At 31.7% G+C, this 17550-nt stretch overlaps 3 protein-coding genes across 4 annotated transcripts; 2 read left to right on the top strand and 1 right to left on the bottom strand.

Moving 5' to 3' along the window:
• The first annotated feature begins 1438 nt into the window (after window positions 1-1438).
• Window positions 1439-2503, top strand: LOC139489875 (carbohydrate sulfotransferase 9-like). The gene has a single exon (XM_071276720.1). It carries the CDS (start codon window positions 1439-1441, stop codon window positions 2501-2503), a length of 1065 nt encoding a protein of 354 aa, XP_071132821.1.
• Window positions 2504-5929: 3426 nt separating this feature from the next.
• On the top strand, window positions 5930-16772 carry LOC139487831 (protein Wnt-8a-like). The gene is made up of 6 exons (XM_071272988.1): window positions 5930-6216; window positions 10577-10667; window positions 11606-11732; window positions 14637-14762; window positions 15483-15625; window positions 16026-16772. The coding sequence occupies exons 1-6, from the start codon at window positions 6140-6142 to the stop codon at window positions 16521-16523; spliced, it is 1062 nt and encodes a 353-aa protein (XP_071129089.1). The 5' UTR covers window positions 5930-6139; the 3' UTR covers window positions 16524-16772.
• Window positions 11140-14315, bottom strand: LOC139487833 (uncharacterized). Of its 2 annotated transcripts, XM_071272990.1 has the most exons (4): window positions 14089-14315; window positions 13572-13970; window positions 12860-13065; window positions 11140-11546 (listed from the first exon to the last, which is right to left on the bottom strand). In XM_071272990.1, exons 1-3 carry the CDS (start codon window positions 14240-14242, stop codon window positions 12875-12877), a joined length of 744 nt encoding a protein of 247 aa, XP_071129091.1. In that variant the 5' UTR covers window positions 14243-14315; the 3' UTR covers window positions 11140-11546; window positions 12860-12874. The 2 variants fall into 2 exon arrangements, with proteins under 2 accessions (XP_071129091.1, XP_071129090.1); XM_071272989.1 differs by lacking the exon at window positions 11140-11546 and having other exon boundaries at window positions 12643-13065.
• Window positions 16773-17550: the final 778 nt, after the last annotated feature.

The raw sequence follows: 17550 nt of genomic DNA, 5'->3' as shown, positions 1-17550 counted from the left end.
CGTCCACTTGTATCTGTAGTATTTGTATTAGGTATTATTGTATCCCAGGTTAGGGAGAGGGTTGGGATCCCAGAAAATTTGCCTTTCAGCATGTCAAATGAATTGTTCCTCGGGCCGGGTTCTTTGGTTTAATTATCCCACACAGCAGAAAGAACGCTTCACTTTAGCAAGGTTTTACTGCTTGATGAAGGAGGGGGAAATTAATCACTATGACTATTCCCACGATTCAATCCTTTGAGTTTTTGGGTATGGATATCTAACGTGACAACCTTGGTTATTTCTTTAATATGAATTTCAAAAGCCTAAGGAAATAGTTTTGTTAGAGTGGGTGGCCAATATTCGCCATAGACACATGTTTGTCGTTTTCCTATTATTTTGAAAAGTGTATGTGCCTTTACCCAGTACTTATCTAAATAGATGATAAAGGCTGTTTGTAATGTTCGAAACGGTTGACATTTCTCTTTATCCCATTTCCAAAGTTATTCGCACATATAAAGAAGTATGCAGGTGTTTTTAAACAATTTTGGCTAATATGAAAGATTTATATGACAATCATGTGCAGTCTTAAGGTAAATGTTTGTGAGAAAAATCGTAAAGAAGTGATCTCTCAAGCTTATTCATGTAATTACAAACATTGCGGCGAAAATGTGTACCCCATGGTTCTACAACTTGATTTCCTCTTCAGTTTGCGTCGATGTTTAGAACAATTAATCAATTAATTTCAAACGTTTTTTTTTCATTTAGTAAAATTTCTGAAACCTACATAAAAAGTTCCAAATATTCGAATGTAGGTCGGATGTAAGTGGAAAAGACGAATTATGCGGCGAATATGGGTCATTCACTCTATATCTGAGAGAGTTGCATCTTGTGAATACCTGATGTATGCCATTTGATGCCACTGCTGGTGGAGATTTATTTTCCCAAGGGTATCACCAGCCCAGTAGTCAGCACTTCTGTGTTGACTTGAGTTATCATTGATATGTTCATAATTATAAATTAAATGTTAACAAAAATTTGCATTTTTGAAATACTAAGGCTTTTCTATCTCGGGAATAGATTACCTTAGCTTTATTTGGCAAAACTTTTAGGAAATTTCGGTCTTTAATGCTCTTCAACTTCGTACTTTATTTGGCCTTTTTAACCTTTTTTAATTCGAGCGTCACTGATGGTCCTTTTGTAGACGAAACGCGCGTCTGGCGTATATAAAATTTTAATCCTGGTATCTATGATGAGTTTATTTGATAGATGGATTTTAGAATTCTCGAGGCAAAATTCTGGCCTCAAGTTACGTTTACTCTCCAACTCTCTTTTAATTCATAACAATTAATATTTTAAGACAGTTTGAATTGTGTATTGTAGTGATATTGTCAATCTTTCATTAAAAATCTTACTATACTTTAAACAGACTGAAATCTTTGACTACTCTACCAGTAAAGTTATGACGAATAGATATCTGCACCAGCTTTCACAGTGTAAACGATTGGGAGATATGAAAATCAAAACATCAGAGAGAATGTTTCGTCGCCAACTACAACCAAACAAAGCTCACAAGTTCATTTACTGTGGGATAGAAAAGGCTGGATCAACATTCTGGAGACGTTTACTTCAACATGTACAGCTAGGCACAGTGCAAACACCTTATCAAATAAGACCAGAACTAGCGAATTCTTACTATGTGGATTTATCAAAATCGACGTTATTGGAAGTGCTGGGATTACTGAAGTCATTTACAAAATTTATATTTGTGAGAAATCCCTACACAAGATTACTATCTGGTTTTATTGACAAATTATACTCTCCTAATCCGTATTACTGGAACAAGATAGGTATTCCTGCTACCAGGTTAGCAAGGGAGACAACACATACATGTGGACATGATGTATCTTTTAAAGAGTTTGTAGAGTACATTATTCATTCTAATAATAATCCGCAGACCAAACGTGACGTTCATTTTATTCCAGCTCATCAATTGTGTCTTCCTTGTTACGTACAATATGATTTCATTGGTAAAATAGAATCATTTGAAAAGGACGCTTGGTTCGTACTAGGGAACCTAAATTTAACACAATATATACCAGTTTTACAGAATTTTAAAAACCAAGCAGTCTTTGATGCTTTGTATGATGTAAGTCACACTTTTGTAGAATTCAGAAAAGAAGCTTCAAAATGTTTAAGCTTTGAGGAGAGTCTCAAAAGGACGTGGCGGAAGCTTCAGTTTAGAGGAATAATAGCGGATGAAATTAATTTGCCTTTCTCCTACAAAGAGGCAGAAAATATTACAGAAGAGAAACTATTGTCAACCTTTATCAAAGCAAATAAGCAATCACAAAAATTTGACCTGCGATCACAAAAACAAAAACATCTTATGTATGCTTATAGTACTATTTCTTTACAGACTTTAGAGAAATTAGTAGAGGTCTTTATGATAGATTTTAAAATATTTGATTACAATATATACCCTGCATTTATATTTCAGAACGCAAATATTTCGATCAGAACATAGTTTGGAGTAAAAATAAATAACTCCGATACGGAGTTCAGCTTATTGCCTTAATATCTTTATATATATTTGAAAACGTACGATAGAATCCGCAAACGTATAAACAATACAGAATACATGTAAGGCCAATGAAATTACGTACTCTTGTCTACTTTCAAAATTTAATAATGCATTTAAGATTTATTTTCTTCTTTTTTTATTTCCAGCATTGGACGGAAAAAAATTCTTATATATTTTTCACATTTTTACATCTTATGAGAACCCCTTACATTAACAAAACAACCTACGATCAAAACTAATTTAAAGAAAGTTTCTTTTTATAAATATTTCTACCAAAAAAAATGTAGATCCAAAGCTGGAATTACATTTTGGTGACTGTCATGAAATGTGAACATTTCTGATAATTAATTGTATGATAATTTTGTCTTTGGCAATTTAAAATTTACTTAACCAACTCTACCTCAACCTCAAATTAGTTACTTTACCCAGGGACAGAAAGTCCCTGCTTTACCATACCATATGGTTCAGATGAATTGTTTTGCATTTGTCTACTCCGGTATTTTTTATAGGTTTTTTTTGCGGTTTTATTTTGTTCGTAGTTAAAGGCTGTATGGTGACCTTTTATAATAGTTGCTAACTATTTCATTTGGTCTCTGGTGGAAAGTTGGTGCACTGCAAATGATAAAACATTTTATTTTTATATGGAGCACGTGAACTCTAATTGAAAAATACAAAATTTCACTGTAAAGAGTTTTACATAAATAAATGCATATGGAAGAACACCCTCAAGGAAAAGCAAATATACTCACTAAACATTAAAAAAAAAAGAAATTAAGAAGTTGCTGGAGAAAATCTTAATTTTGTGCACAGGAAAGTGCACGAGGAATTCAGGCGAGAATTTAGGAATTCTAGAGTTTGGGGGTGTTCCAGTCTAATTTCGTCGATCTTTACGGAGTAAAAGATTTTGGAACAAAAAGTAGTTAAATGCCGATGCACAATCCCCTTGATCCAACAATGGAGTTACAAAAGAAAGATAAACATCATTTAAAACAGGATTAAAATATATTTTCTCCATTGTTCTTAAATTCTCACTGATGCATCTGTTGTGGTTTGAAATAGTTAAGGGTGAATTAAATAGCATTGCTAGAATTTTTGAGCATACCAGTTTCCATTGAGATAGCTACCATGTGCATAGATTATGACGGAAAACAGAGAGATAACCTTTGTGCAAAACACAATTAGATTCGACAGGATCATGTCTTGCTGGGTGAAATTAACTTTATTATTGGACTGAAACTACAAATTGTACACACTTCACAGATTTTTTTTTAATATTGTGAACAATTCTTGTGACTGGCGCACACCTCAGTTTATCCTAGAGCAATAACTTTGTATTAAAATAACGGACTCGGTGTCGCATAAGTAACGTGTAGCTCTATGACACCCTTTAATAGAAACAGAACTCATTGTTGTCAAGTTGTTAGAATGACACTTAGGAAACATTTCAAATACTATTGAGAGAAATAAACATATTGATTGTACAAATCGCCCCTGAAAATAAACGTCAATGTCTGAATCATATTTCAAATCGGATTTCTTTTTCTACAATTCAATATTTTGATGAAATCAGAATCCTTTGAAACGTTTATGACAAACTTGATGCAGTAAAATTTAAAGCATGCAGATATATACCACAATTGTTCTAAATTCAAATGTAGAGTATAATAGATATAAGAATACTGTGGTATGAGCGCCAATGAGACAACTTTCCATCCAAGTCACAATTTCTAAAAGTAAACCAGTATAGGTCAAAGTACGATCTTCACAACACGGAGCATTAGCTCACACCGGACAGCAAGCTTTAAAGGGCCCCAAAAATGACAAGTGTAAAATATTATAGTCTAAATATTTCATTTGAATGATTCATAATTCTTCAGAAAAAAGTTTTAGAGATGGCCAGTGAGAAAAGGATGCCGATGACGGTGCAATACCTGTGTGACAACCCTACATATATGACCGCAAATAATAAACTCAAAACGTTAAAAAAAACAGGTTTGTCTCTTTGATGTGTTTTTGTACAAAATATGCTCATGTGATATTACCTCATACTTAGTTATGAAAAATTAATAATACATGGGATAACTAATTAATTTTTATGTTTATTGGACATTTTGCCCTTTTCATGTCATTCATATCTATAATCACAATTTCGGTTTAAATTCACACTTTTGGTGATAGACCGATACGTAACTTCAAAAGAATTATTGTAAATATTTGTAAATTTTTTTGTTATCTAATATAATATAGATTTTTATCATTACCTGAAGGAGTTATAAATTTTAAACCTCCCCCAGGTAAGTGACGTTCTTATCTCATCAAAACTATCTGTTGACTATTCTTCTGCTAAATTGGACCAATATAAAAAATAATTAGTCAATTACTATTTTTAAAAGTGCATATTATTTTAAAATACCGTTTTCATTCATATATTCTCAATAGAATTGACTTAATACCCTTTTTTTCACTGACACGTTGATATCATAATTGTTGATATATTTATTACTTAAAGTATTAAATTATTGTAAGATTCACATTAAAAAAAATATTTTGGAAATATTAAAATAGCACCTGCATTGACAATTATTGCATTACATGTCAGTCAGTGCTTCGGTATAAACGTTTTATGAAATGTTTACGTCATAACATCGGAAATTACCACTGTGTTCTAAAGTTACTATAGTTGGTATTCAAGAAAGATCAGTGAAAGTTGAGTTTACTTGTGTGTATGCAAGACAATGCTGTAATCGATGACTAAAACTCTTCTTTTTTATTTAAGTACGAAAAGCAAACAAAATTAAACAAAACAAAACAAACAACATGCGTATAATAATAATACATAGTAAATAAGAAAACAAAAATGCTATAAAACAAACAATTACATCACAAACAATTGCTACAATATCGACAACCTGATAATTTTTAAAACATTAAAGCTAACACAAACTCAAAATTATTGTAAGAGGGAAATAGATAACTTTTTTTTCGATTTCATATAACAGGCCATATAATTTTGTATTGCTGACGAAAGTCGTACTTATGATCAATGCATAAGTATATTGTATTATGAAATTCAAATAATGAACCCTGAACTAATTTACACAGTATTAACGGATTGTGTTAACTTTTCTTCTCCGGTCCACTTGTATTGTTTTCTGTACAGAAACCGACACCATTACACCTGCCTTGGGTCAATTATAAGGTATTGTTTTATATGCATATAATTGACATTGAAATTAAAATAAAACTGCCAGTGTTAAATTTGTACATCATTATCAATTAAAGTGACATCAATCTTTACAAGTTCTATACCCCATCGGACAGGATAAATTTCATAGACATTTTAACTGCTCGTTCAAACGACACATTTTATGAATGAGTCGTTATACGATCTGATTTGAATAAAGCAAGGATTTTAAACTGCATTAAATCTTTAGCTTCTTCGATTGTCATAATTTAACCCTTGTGTTTCCGGAGGGCAAATCTTCATTTGTCCAAATAAAGCGCGATACGAAACTACAACTAATTATTACGGAATTATTTCGCTCAAGATAAAACATCAAATCTGAACTGCTAGTAAAGATGATTCGTTCATATTCATATTCGTGGATATGTTTATTTATTGTGTGCTCTTTTAATATTTATACATCCAAATCATGGTAAGTCAATTTGTTCGATTTTTCATTTTATTAAATTAAATATTTATCACTTATTATAACCATCCGTGTGATTATATATTTTAAATTTTTTCTTTATTATACTATTATTATTGATATATCATTATATTTGATCTTTTATTCTTTATATTTCTTCATTTGAAATAAATCAATGTTATGAAATTTTACTGATATAGATTTGTTCCTGCCTTTAAACTTTCGTGTTTGCTTTTTAATATTTTATTTAAGTTTCGTCCTCTTTTTAATATTTCATTTAAGATTCATCTTTATCTGGAGATATATCGAGCCTTGTGTTTATATTACAGAGAATTCAATATCTGTAACAGACAAGAGTAGTCGGTCTCCGTTATGGCTCCCCCAAACTAGTCGGGTTTTTTTTCTTTTCTTAAACTAGTCTGTCTCTGATGCTACTAATTTTTATTTGGCTCTCTTCTTTCCGACATTCATAGTTTTATATCATAAACATTGTGCGCAATTGCAATTATCAGTAGCATTAGGAATCTGTTTTTTAATGTTTAGTTGGCTTTGTGTTAAATCGAGAGCATTTGTTGTATTGAGGATTTAACTTTGTTTAATACTGAGACTGGTTGTTACCTTCTAGAAATGCAGAGGCATGATAGATTCATATTTGATTTTTGTCATGCCAAATAATACACTCTAAGATAAAGTCGATAGTATACGCAATACTTTTAAGGTGTTGCTGACGATACCAATAATATACTTTAAATTAACATATATATGACAGTTCTTCATGTAAATATTGGATTATAGCTTTTTACATTTTAACAATAATTTCAGTTTTCGTTGTGCCATCAATGCAGATTTATTGTACGAAACCCGATTTCTAAAAGAATATTCTAGAATAACCATCTGTAATGCCTGTTATTAAATAAGAATATTCTAGAATAACCATCTGTAATGCCTGTTATTAAATAAGAATATTCTAGAATAACCATCTGTCATGCCTGTTATTAAATAAGAATATTCTAGAATAACCATCTGTAATGCCTGTTATTAAATAAGAATATTCTAGAATAACCATCTGTCATGCCTGTTATTGAATAAGAATATTCTAGAATAACCATCTGTAATGCCTGTTATTAAATAAGAATATTCTAGAATAACCATCTGTAATGCCTGTTATTGAATAAGAATATTCTAGAATAACCATCTGTAATGCCCGTTATTAAATAAGAATATTCTAGAATAACCATCTGTAATGCCTGTTATTGAATAAGAATATTCTAGAATAACCATCTGTAATGCCTGTTATTGAATAAGAATATTCTAGAATAACCATCTGTAATGCCTGTTATTAAACAAGAATATTCTAGAATAACCATCTGTAATGCCTGTTATTGAATAAGAACATTCTAGAATAACCATCTGTAATGCCTGTTATTAAATGATTTTGGTATATTCCTTTTATTTTAGATTAAAAAAATCTAAAATATTCTGTTTTACTTTGATCATAGAAATGAAAAGCTGTGGTGAGTGCCAATGAGACAATTCTCCATCTAAGTCACTATTTGTAAAAAAAAAAACCATTATAGGTCAAAGAATGGTCTTCAACATGGAGCTTTGGCTAACACCAAACAGCAAGCAATAAGGGACGACATCAAAAGTTCAATGAAGGATAAAAAACTTAATTCACATAGTTTTTTCACTGACACCCCCACCCCCCTCTTAACTTAATTTGGGAAAAATTGATTGACCCATATAGATGTATGTAAAAATCAATGTCAGATAACCACATCTTGCAGCAGTTCAACCCCCCCCCCCCCCCCCCCACCCCCAAACTATTTGAATTAAGTTTTTTTATCTTACATTGATCTTTTGATGTCGTCCCTAAAGAGCCATAAAAATGACAAGTGTAAAACCATTCCAACGGGAAAATGTGAACTCTTTAAAAAAAAATAACTTTATAATTTCTTACAACTTGTTAAAAACATATAATTTTGCTGTTATGTTCAATATAAATATATTAAGACATGTTCATTCATTAAACGAAATGCCTTAAAATATTTATGTACAGTTCAATTAGAGCGGATTTTTTATTCAACCTTAAATTTTTTATAAACGTGAGCTAAAATGTATTTTAACAATAATCAGATAAATCATGGTAAGATAAAAATTTATAGGAAAAAAATGTGGCTAAAATGAAATTTAAAACGGCACACTATTAAACATAATTTAATTCGATGATGGAAAAGGGGGTAACAGGCCACGATATGTATATCAGCTGTTGTGAAGAGATGTTCATTTTACGATATTGTCGGACGGATAGCGCATTATATATATAATATTTTAAGGGCCAGGATATTTGTTTTGAACCAATTCAGGTTATTGCTTTAACCAATTCAGGTAATTGATGTTTTTTTCAGAATTCCTTTCTTCTTCACCAAGCTGAGCTCTGCTTAACCAGATTGCAAAAGGGCCCTCATCAGTATTTATTTTTTCCCGAACAAATTGTTTTTAAGTCGGATTTAATTTATTTAATTTTGATATTATTATTACTTACTTGCCATATCCAATAATATGTAATTGTCATCGCTTATGGTTTTCCATTTTGAGAGGAAATTGCAGGGCAAAACTTGTAACAAACAAAGCATGTACATTTTTAAGGTTGCACCTTATTTTGGCCTATACGTGTTAACTTGTGACTTGGAAGGAGAGTTGTCTCATTAGCACTAATTCACCATCTTTTCATTTATGTTTATCGTTCATAAGCTCAGTTCACGATTGCTCATATCTTTTGAGTTTAAAATAATTTTTATTTTATGTCACATTGTATTATTTTGTCATTGTTCATAGAAAGGCAATTCAATTTTTTTTATTGTTTATTAATGTTGATGTCAAAAATAAATGTTGTTGTGTTAAGTATGTCTTCATGGCTGATATCCAGACCGTTTTCATTGTCTGCACTTGTTTTGTCATAAAGCCAAATAACAGGTTGTCAGTATATAAAACTAATGTCGGCTGAATAGAGATACACGATAACAAAGAGTAACAAAATCCATAGGTCGAAGAAAAGCAGACAACAACGTGACAAATTTTCACAAAAGCTCGACACATGCATTTAATTTTGGACAAAACGAACCTCACGAAAACCTGAGGTACACTCATGTGCTCTTGAAGGGAAAATAGTTCCTGCTTCCCTTGTTGTATTTATAATTTTCAATTGTTTGCAATGTTCATGACTTTGTCATTAACAATAATAGCTTTTGGTTTGGATATCTTGGTTTTTTTTCCTATGTATTTTTTTTGTTGTCGTTGTCCGATACATTTTTGAGTTGGTAATTCATTGGCCTATTTTTTTCGTTGCATAATTAACCATGTATTGTTCTATGCATTTTTTAATTGCCTAAGTCATGGTTGTTCTATGCATTTTGAGTTGGCTTTGTCGTGTATTGTCTTATAAATTTTTGAGTTGCCATGCTCTTGTATTGTTCTATGGATTTTTAAGTTGCATTAGTCTTGTGATGTACTGTTCACTGTCTGATGAATTATCTTATTCTTATCCATTGTACGTCTTATGAAATTTTACTGAATTACAATGGATAAGAACAAGATAAAAACAAGTTCAGCATTACATTTATTTCATATGAGAACTATTCTGCTGTAGTTTATTGATGTTCTGTCTGGTATGAATTACAACATAAGCAATCTATTATGTAAAGTTGATACGAACATAGTAACATAATGAAAAACTTTAAATAATAGGAAGCTTCGCGTGCCTAAAACATTTTAATTATTTAGAGAATTTGTTAGTAACACCAATCTTAGATTTTATCGCGACAAACTTGCAACATTTTTTTTTCTAGCTTTATTTGTTACAACTGCTGCATTTTTGTGGATTGTAAATCATTAATAGTAATATTCACGCAAATGGGTCTATGGAATGAGAGAATGACATGACTTTACAAGCAAGGGCCATCTATCTGATCTAAACACAGTTACATGACACGTTTGTTAAATAACTTTTATGTTAAACGAAGACAATAACAAACAGATAACATCACATACATGCGTGCCAACAAATCTACATATTGAATAAAATATAATAACCTATTTCAAATGTGCACGATATTACATCGTCCATTTTGTCACATAGTTGCCCTTGAATAAGATAACATTTCATCCCTGATCAAATATTTTGGTTTGTGAACAATCGGACTTGTCTTGATAACAATATGCATATAACATCGTATAACGTACCAGGTTGAACTAAAATTTATCAACAATGGTGACAATAGAATTAAAACGTCTTTATTTAATCCTGAAGTTAAGAGATATATACTTCCTATATCCCATTGATCTTTGTCATGTTATTTCGCTGCAGGTCATTAAATGAGATTCTAATAGCAGGTCCAAAGGTCGGACTAACATCAACCAACTATACCAGGAATCCTGACTTGTTCACCCGTCACCCGGTAAGAATTGTTCTCCGTAAACTCTTAATCTGCCTTTTCTTTATAAATCTCGTAAAATCCATTGTGAATATTTATATTAGGACAAATAGAATTATTAGGGATTGGGACTGTTCTGTTTAAGAAAATGGACATTGGGAAAACACACAATTGTATTCTTTAAACTGTTTTCTATCGTATTTAATACTTAATAATATATATAAAAAAAAAAAAGAAGATGTGGTATGATTGCCAATTAGACAACTCCCCACAAATGAGATCAAATGATACAAACATTAACAACTGTAGGTCATCGTATGACCTTCAACAATGAGCAAAACTCATATCGCATAGTCTAACAGGATACTGATACTACTTTTGCCAGATTCCGATTGTGTGGGTATACATAGTGTCAAGAAGCCACTGTTTTGGTACAGACTTGTTTTGAAAACATACATTTTTTTCTGTTAATTTATTTTAAAAAAAGTGTCGCCAATTTTTCAAAATTATGAAAATATCTTGATTTGAAAAATATTTACTCCATTGAAAGTTTAAACTCGCTGATAATAATAATACAATATAATCATGCACATTGACCGAGAAAAGAATGACAGCAATAGTTTTTGTTAACCTTTCCCCTAGTTATTTTTTTATCTCTCATATGTTTGTAAAATATTACCAACTTAATATGTTTTACAATTTCTGTACTCTGAATGACCTAGCTGCAAGTCAAATAGGAAAAAGTGTGTATGATATATAAGACCAGAGTCCAAATGGAAACTTAAAGGAGGTTAATTAAAAACACTAATATACCAAATTTGTTTATCAATTTTTATTCAAATTTTTCACCTTTTTAAGTAAATCCGTCTTGTGCTGTGAAATATATCTGTTTTCTTTTCTTATCTGAATGAAGAAATTGAACCAGACATGTGTCAATATAGTAAGACTTTGTAACTTTGTAGGTTGAGGCTAAAATTTTGGACAGTGTCAGAAAGGGAACATTAAAAGCACAAGAAGAATGTCAACATCAGTTTAAATGGGAAAGATGGAATTGCCCTTCAGATACAGCACCCTTTGATCAGGATTTTGGTGAGTTTTGTAATTACACTGTAGATTAGCGTATGAGTAAACGAGGTAACAACAGTATTATATACTAGAAAATGATATACATATTTGTCCAAACAATGAGTATATGTAGCTAAGGCTCCGTGTTGAAGGCCGTACTTTAACCTATAATGGTTTACTTTTTAAATTGTTATTTGTATGGAGAGTTGTCTCATTGGCACTCACACCACATCTTCCTATATCTAGAGAAAGGTAATACCAACAGTATTTTATGCTAGACTGAAATGAAACACATGCTTGCTTGTTTTCTATTTTGAATTCACTTGTATGTCTTCAACAATAATCTTCGTTATTTGCACCTACCAACAAATTTAAGGTTCTTATCGTCAACTTAAACATAGATATATGCCGATAACTGCTATAATCTTTTTTATGAAGACTCAACTTAAGCGAAATGTTATAATGATTTATACATGGAATCATATTCAAAACAGTGTAGCTGTGGCCATTGATTGACAACCTTAAATGATCCCATTGACTGGGGCAGATTAGGTGAACGTGTGTCTGTAACGACAACTGCTCACTACTTACTTATTATAGAATTTAAACTGTGGGGTCACCAAAGGTTCTTAACGCCTTTAATATTAAAATAATTCGAAAAATTAATCAAGAATAACTTTATGTTTTGATTTATATTATTGATATAAATCAAAACATCGTGTTATTCCTGATTAGTATTTCCAATTTCTTTATTTAGGTGTTGAGAACCTTTTGTGACACCACAGTTTCAGTGTCTTTAACAAGTACATAGTGAGCAGCAGTCGTTACAGACAAACGTTCACATAATCTGCCCCAGTCAATGGGATAATTTAGGTCGTCAATCAATTGCCACAGCCACACTGTTTTGAATATGATTCTAATGCCAAAACGAAAATAAGCAGAATGTAATAATTATAATTTACAAACAATATTGATGAAATAGTCCTACAAATACCAATATTCATTCTTGTTCATAAACTTGTGAAAATTAGTTGAATAGCTGAGTAAATATTCACATGTAAAAGAGAAGTGGTACTTCCATTTGAATCACAGGTTATCCAGAGATATCGATAGTAATGGACTCCTGATAGTGCATATTTCAAAACATGTACCTTTCACTATCGTATTTATCCTTTGTTGTCACTAACTTTTATCTTGTATACCCCATCAGGATGTGAACAAAACTGCCAAATACATCGCAAATTTTTGATATGTTGACAGAACGCGCATAACACATCTGCCATGCCGGAAGTTGTTGTTAATCCAAACTCGGCTTGTTTGTTGCTCTTAGCTTGGCCCGTACATGGGTCTCTTGTTTCTGTAATGAATTGAAAAAAAATAGGTTAATAAACTTAAAACAGTTGTATTGTGAAATAAAGGTTTCACTAAATATTATTTCATGCTGACAACATTCTATTTTTGTTAAATAATATAAACAACTGGAAGAATATTTTTCAAAGATTAAGAATGCGCTAGAATGAAATATTAAAACGACTACATCGACTTGTGAAATGAAATTATACCGGTATCCTGAATGAGATATTTTCAATTTCTTTAAACTATAGAGAGTAAACATTTCGCAAATAGTATATTGAAAAATATCCTGGACATTTTCTGTATTAGCATAATTTGCAAACAGTTTAAACAGAACGCCTTTAAATCCTAAAAGAAGCACTGAAAAAAATGACTGATTCAAGCAATCACATTTGGTAGTGGATTCTAATGAGTAATTAACGAAGAGGCTCTGTAACTATGGTTAAAATGGTCAACAATGATATAACATTAAAAAAAAACATAATTAGAACACGCTTGCAATATATTTACCTCCTCCGTCATCAAAGGACAACATAGGGTGAACAGTAGGGTCACATTCCACATTCTGGTGACGATTTCGCCGTAATAGATATCCTTCTTTGGGTACCAGAAATTGTAGTTTTGAGCGAGATTGGCGGCCTGTCAGATATCCAGTAACTCTGTCGTAATACATAATAGGTATAGCTTGTACGTCATGCTTAACATGATTGTTCTGGAAGACTGGTATGGCTCCAGATATAGGATCCCATAAAAACTGGCGTCCATACTGGTCTCTAAATAGGCGTTTTTTGTTTTGTATTTGTTCTCTGCTATCCTCTATACCCTGAATGATTGCTTCCGGATTCTGTTCAAAGGCTTTTGCTAATCCATTCCAATACACATCGTTACTCTTGCTGTTCGTGCTGGCTCCTGTTAAAAAGATACAAAGTTCGATGGTTTATTCAAATTAGAGAGAGAATATACGACACTAAAAATCATTTCCCTGACATCATTGTGACAAAAAGTTAGAAGAAAAATCCGGACTCACCGCTCGGTACATTTCTGTTATAAATTCCATAAACAGGTAGATCAAAGGTTGGTGCTGTCCATTGTTGTGCGAAAGAAATGGCAACAATATGAGAAAATAATAAGATATAACATAAACATCCAATTTTCAGTCCAAAACACATTTTAAAATCCATTTAATATAAATGTGGTAAATATTGAGGGGATTACCGGGTAGAACATGTCTTCAAAAATGTGTCACACATCGTGTTTACAAGACATAGAATATGACAAATTACTAATTCCTTAGGGGTATTTCAGTCCAATAGTTTATAGTTAGGATGTTACTTGTAATGAAATAATATTAACCCATTTCAATATTCGTACATTGATCTTAAAGTTTGAAACTTACTTTAGTAGTGTACTATTCAGCAAGAAAAAAACTGCGATGTTTTAAACATACATCTGCTAAGTTTTCAATGAAATCAGTCGGACATTTAAAGACATAAATTATATCACAAAATTATATGAGAATATTATGCTATTTACATACATCAGTGTTGTTGTAATAAAAAATCTTTTCTGTTTCAGCTACCAGAGAAGCTGCTTTTGTCCAATCTATCAACGCAGCTGGAATAATGCACGTGGTTACACAACAGTGTAGCTCTGGACAGGAAACATTTTGCACGTGTGATAATTCCAGAAATGGACAACCTGGTAAGTTCCAGTTACAGTAAAATGTGTGAAATATATTTGTTCATCAGATGATCTGTCCTCTCTGAAAGTTGAAAGAAGTGTACTTCAACCGATGCTATTAGTGTTATGAATAAGGGCCAAGGCAAATTAAATAAGATTGGGTTTACACCATTATGTTGAAGAAAATCAGAAGATGTGGTATGGTTGCTACTGATACAAAACTCTACAAGAGACCAAACGACATACATCTCACCGTACGACCTTCAGAAATGAGCAAAACATATACCACATAGCTATGAAAGGCCCAAAATTATATGTAACAAAAATCTAACGAGAAAATTGAAAGCATGTTTTATATTGATATGTGTTGTTTGCCATGTTTATAGCTCGTATATTTTCTAAAATAAGCCATGATTTATATAAATTAATTTTTGCGTACAACAATAGTCTCGTTTGTTCTTGCGATTTATACATTGTCAACCACCTATTTGCAGAATTAAAAAAATGAACCAAAGTTTTCCATTTGTATTTCACATATTCAACATCTCAAAAAACAATTGAGTGAAACTTTTTAAATTTCATCATTTAGTCTCTCTTAATATTTCAGAATTCAACAGCAAAACTATTATATTAGTATTCAGACGAAGGTTTGTATTGCATTCTCCGTCTTAAACTAGTAGGACTTATAAATACCCAATGTGTCTTCAAGAAAATAAACGTAACCATGTTTTTTTTTGACAGGCGGCTATAATTGGAAGTGGGGAGGATGTAGTGATAACATCAAGTTTGGAGACGAATTAACATACAAGTTTCTCAAAGGGTTGACCTCTGGAAAGAATGAAAATGCTGCAATGCAGCTACAAAACTATGGTGCAGGACGCCAGGTATGGGTTAATAGATACGTTATGAAATCCTCGTCATGTATTGTTTTTTTAGTTGTATTCATCAAATTGTTTGTCAAACCATTGGTTTGAACCCTTTATGCAGTCTTACTTCAAAAATGTATATTTTAACATCGTTTTCTTTTTCATGTTTTTTATAAGGTCTTGATATACTTTTTGTTTGTAGATGCTATGAACTAAGCTCTTGTTTGACTATGCATTTTTTTTTACTACCGCGGAGGTTCATAAAATGTCTTTGGATATACATATCTTTCTTTCTAATATTTATAGTAAAGCATATGCATCGTTGCTGCACACGACAGAGTGTCGGAGTTATTCAGTACATATTATTTAGTTTTGCGCGCTTCTAGTTTTTTCATAACATTCATTTTATTGTTTGCAGGCTGTTGGAAGGAATACTAAAATGGTGTGTAAATGTCATGGGTTATCTGGAGATTGTTCTATCAGAACATGCTGGCAACAAGTCGCAACCTTCCGTGAAATTGGACAGTTTTTAAAACAACGTTACAAGAAGGCTAAATTTGTCAATTATTATGACGGCCAACTCCGTCAGGGGAATGATGCAAGAACTCGCGAATTGGCAGTATTTTCAAAAAAACAATTAGCATTTTTACAGAAATCTCCAAACTACTGTAAAGAAGACAATGTTATGAACATAAAAGGAACAAAAGGTCGACAGTGTATCCGAAGTAAAAATAAAAATGCGATGACAACTTCAGAACGAAAGAGTTGTCGAACTTTATGTAAATCTTGTGGATATAAAGTGAAGAAAGTGACAGTGGACGTTAGCAACACATGCAACTGTAAATTTCGATGGTGTTGTAAGGTGAAATGTGACAAATGTGTGACAAGGGAAAATAATTATTATTGTGTAAGATAGATCTAATTCTTGACGATTTATCATCTGATCTCAAATTCGTTAACTGAGAAATGCTACTCCAGCCAAAACGATAAAATTGTCCGTAGTTTATTGTTCTATGACTAATGCCACCTCAAACAGTGAGGTATGATGTATAATTTAAATATTAGGCAAACATGACAATGCCATTTTGTTGTTTATTATATTTGTTGTTGTTGTTTTATATTTATATATTTTATTATTTCTATAAATAGACATAAATCATTCTTAGTTTTTATTTTCAATAATGCCACAGCAACTTTTTGGTCCGAAACTAATTCATACTATGAATATGTCTTGCGGACGAAGAAAATGTGAAATCGACTCCTACCACAGTTATTATTCTATATCCATGTAACCTCAAAGAACGATTGCACAAGTAATGGATTTGTATTCCTGCTATTGTATAGATATAGGAAGATGTAGTATGAGTACCAATGATAACTTTCCATCCAAAAAAACGATTTAAAAAAGTTAACCATTATAGGTCAAGGTACGACCTTCAACACGGAGCCTTGGCTCACACCGAACAGCAAGCTATAAAGTTTTACGAAAGATAGTACCAGTTTTGAGTAAAATACTTCTCTGTCAGTTTTTAAGGCACGTCCGTGAAACATCATTGAAAGTTAACACACATGTTGAAGTTGTAAACCTGCTATTATGGAATTGTTTGAGGTTTTTTTCATTATTTTTCTTTACTTGGAAACTTAGTCATTTTTTAATCTCAATTTATTAAAGACGTATATTTTTTTGTTATCAGCTCCTCCAAAAGTTTGATTAATGTAGATTAAAATTTATGTAAGGGATATAAGCCGATAACAGTCCATTCTGTTCAAATATTTTACAGAATGGACTGTTATCGGCTTATGTCTTACTTTAAACATTGTTTAACACGTCGAAAAAGGTAAACCAAAAGAAAAAGCAAGCAAAGAATTATTTTCATTAAGGATTATGTACCCTTGTGTTGATTCAATGCTAAACATAGGGAAATTTTATAGAAAATTCACAG

The sequence above is a fragment of the Mytilus edulis genome, chromosome 9, assembly GCF_963676685.1.
Source record: "Mytilus edulis chromosome 9, xbMytEdul2.2, whole genome shotgun sequence".
In the NCBI taxonomy this organism is placed as follows: domain Eukaryota; kingdom Metazoa; phylum Mollusca; class Bivalvia; order Mytilida; family Mytilidae; genus Mytilus; species Mytilus edulis.
Note: the sequence above shows the minus strand (reverse complement) of the source record. Positions and strands in the feature narration are given on the sequence as shown.

What these genes read in the sequence shown, in the direction of transcription:
- LOC139487833 (XM_071272990.1), bottom strand. Translation starts at nt 14,242, where the DNA reads ATGGATTTTAAAATGTGTTTTGGACTGAAAATTGGATGTTTATGTTAT. An exon ending in TAACAGAAATGTACCGAGCG is followed by an intron (nt 13,971 to 14,088) that starts GTGAGTCCGGAT and finishes TCTTTTTAACAG; the next exon opens with GAGCCAGCACGAACAGCAAG. An exon ending in GTCCTTTGATGACGGAGGAG is followed by an intron (nt 13,066 to 13,571) that starts GTAAATATATTG and finishes AATTCATTACAG; the next exon opens with AAACAAGAGACCCATGTACG.
- LOC139487831 (XM_071272988.1), top strand. Translation starts at nt 6,140, where the DNA reads ATGATTCGTTCATATTCATATTCGTGGATATGTTTATTTATTGTGTGC. An exon ending in ATTTATACATCCAAATCATG is followed by an intron (nt 6,217 to 10,576) that starts GTAAGTCAATTT and finishes ATTTCGCTGCAG; the next exon opens with GTCATTAAATGAGATTCTAA. An exon ending in ACTATGGTGCAGGACGCCAG is followed by an intron (nt 15,626 to 16,025) that starts GTATGGGTTAAT and finishes TATTGTTTGCAG; the next exon opens with GCTGTTGGAAGGAATACTAA.
- LOC139489875 (XM_071276720.1), top strand. Translation starts at nt 1,439, where the DNA reads ATGACGAATAGATATCTGCACCAGCTTTCACAGTGTAAACGATTGGGA.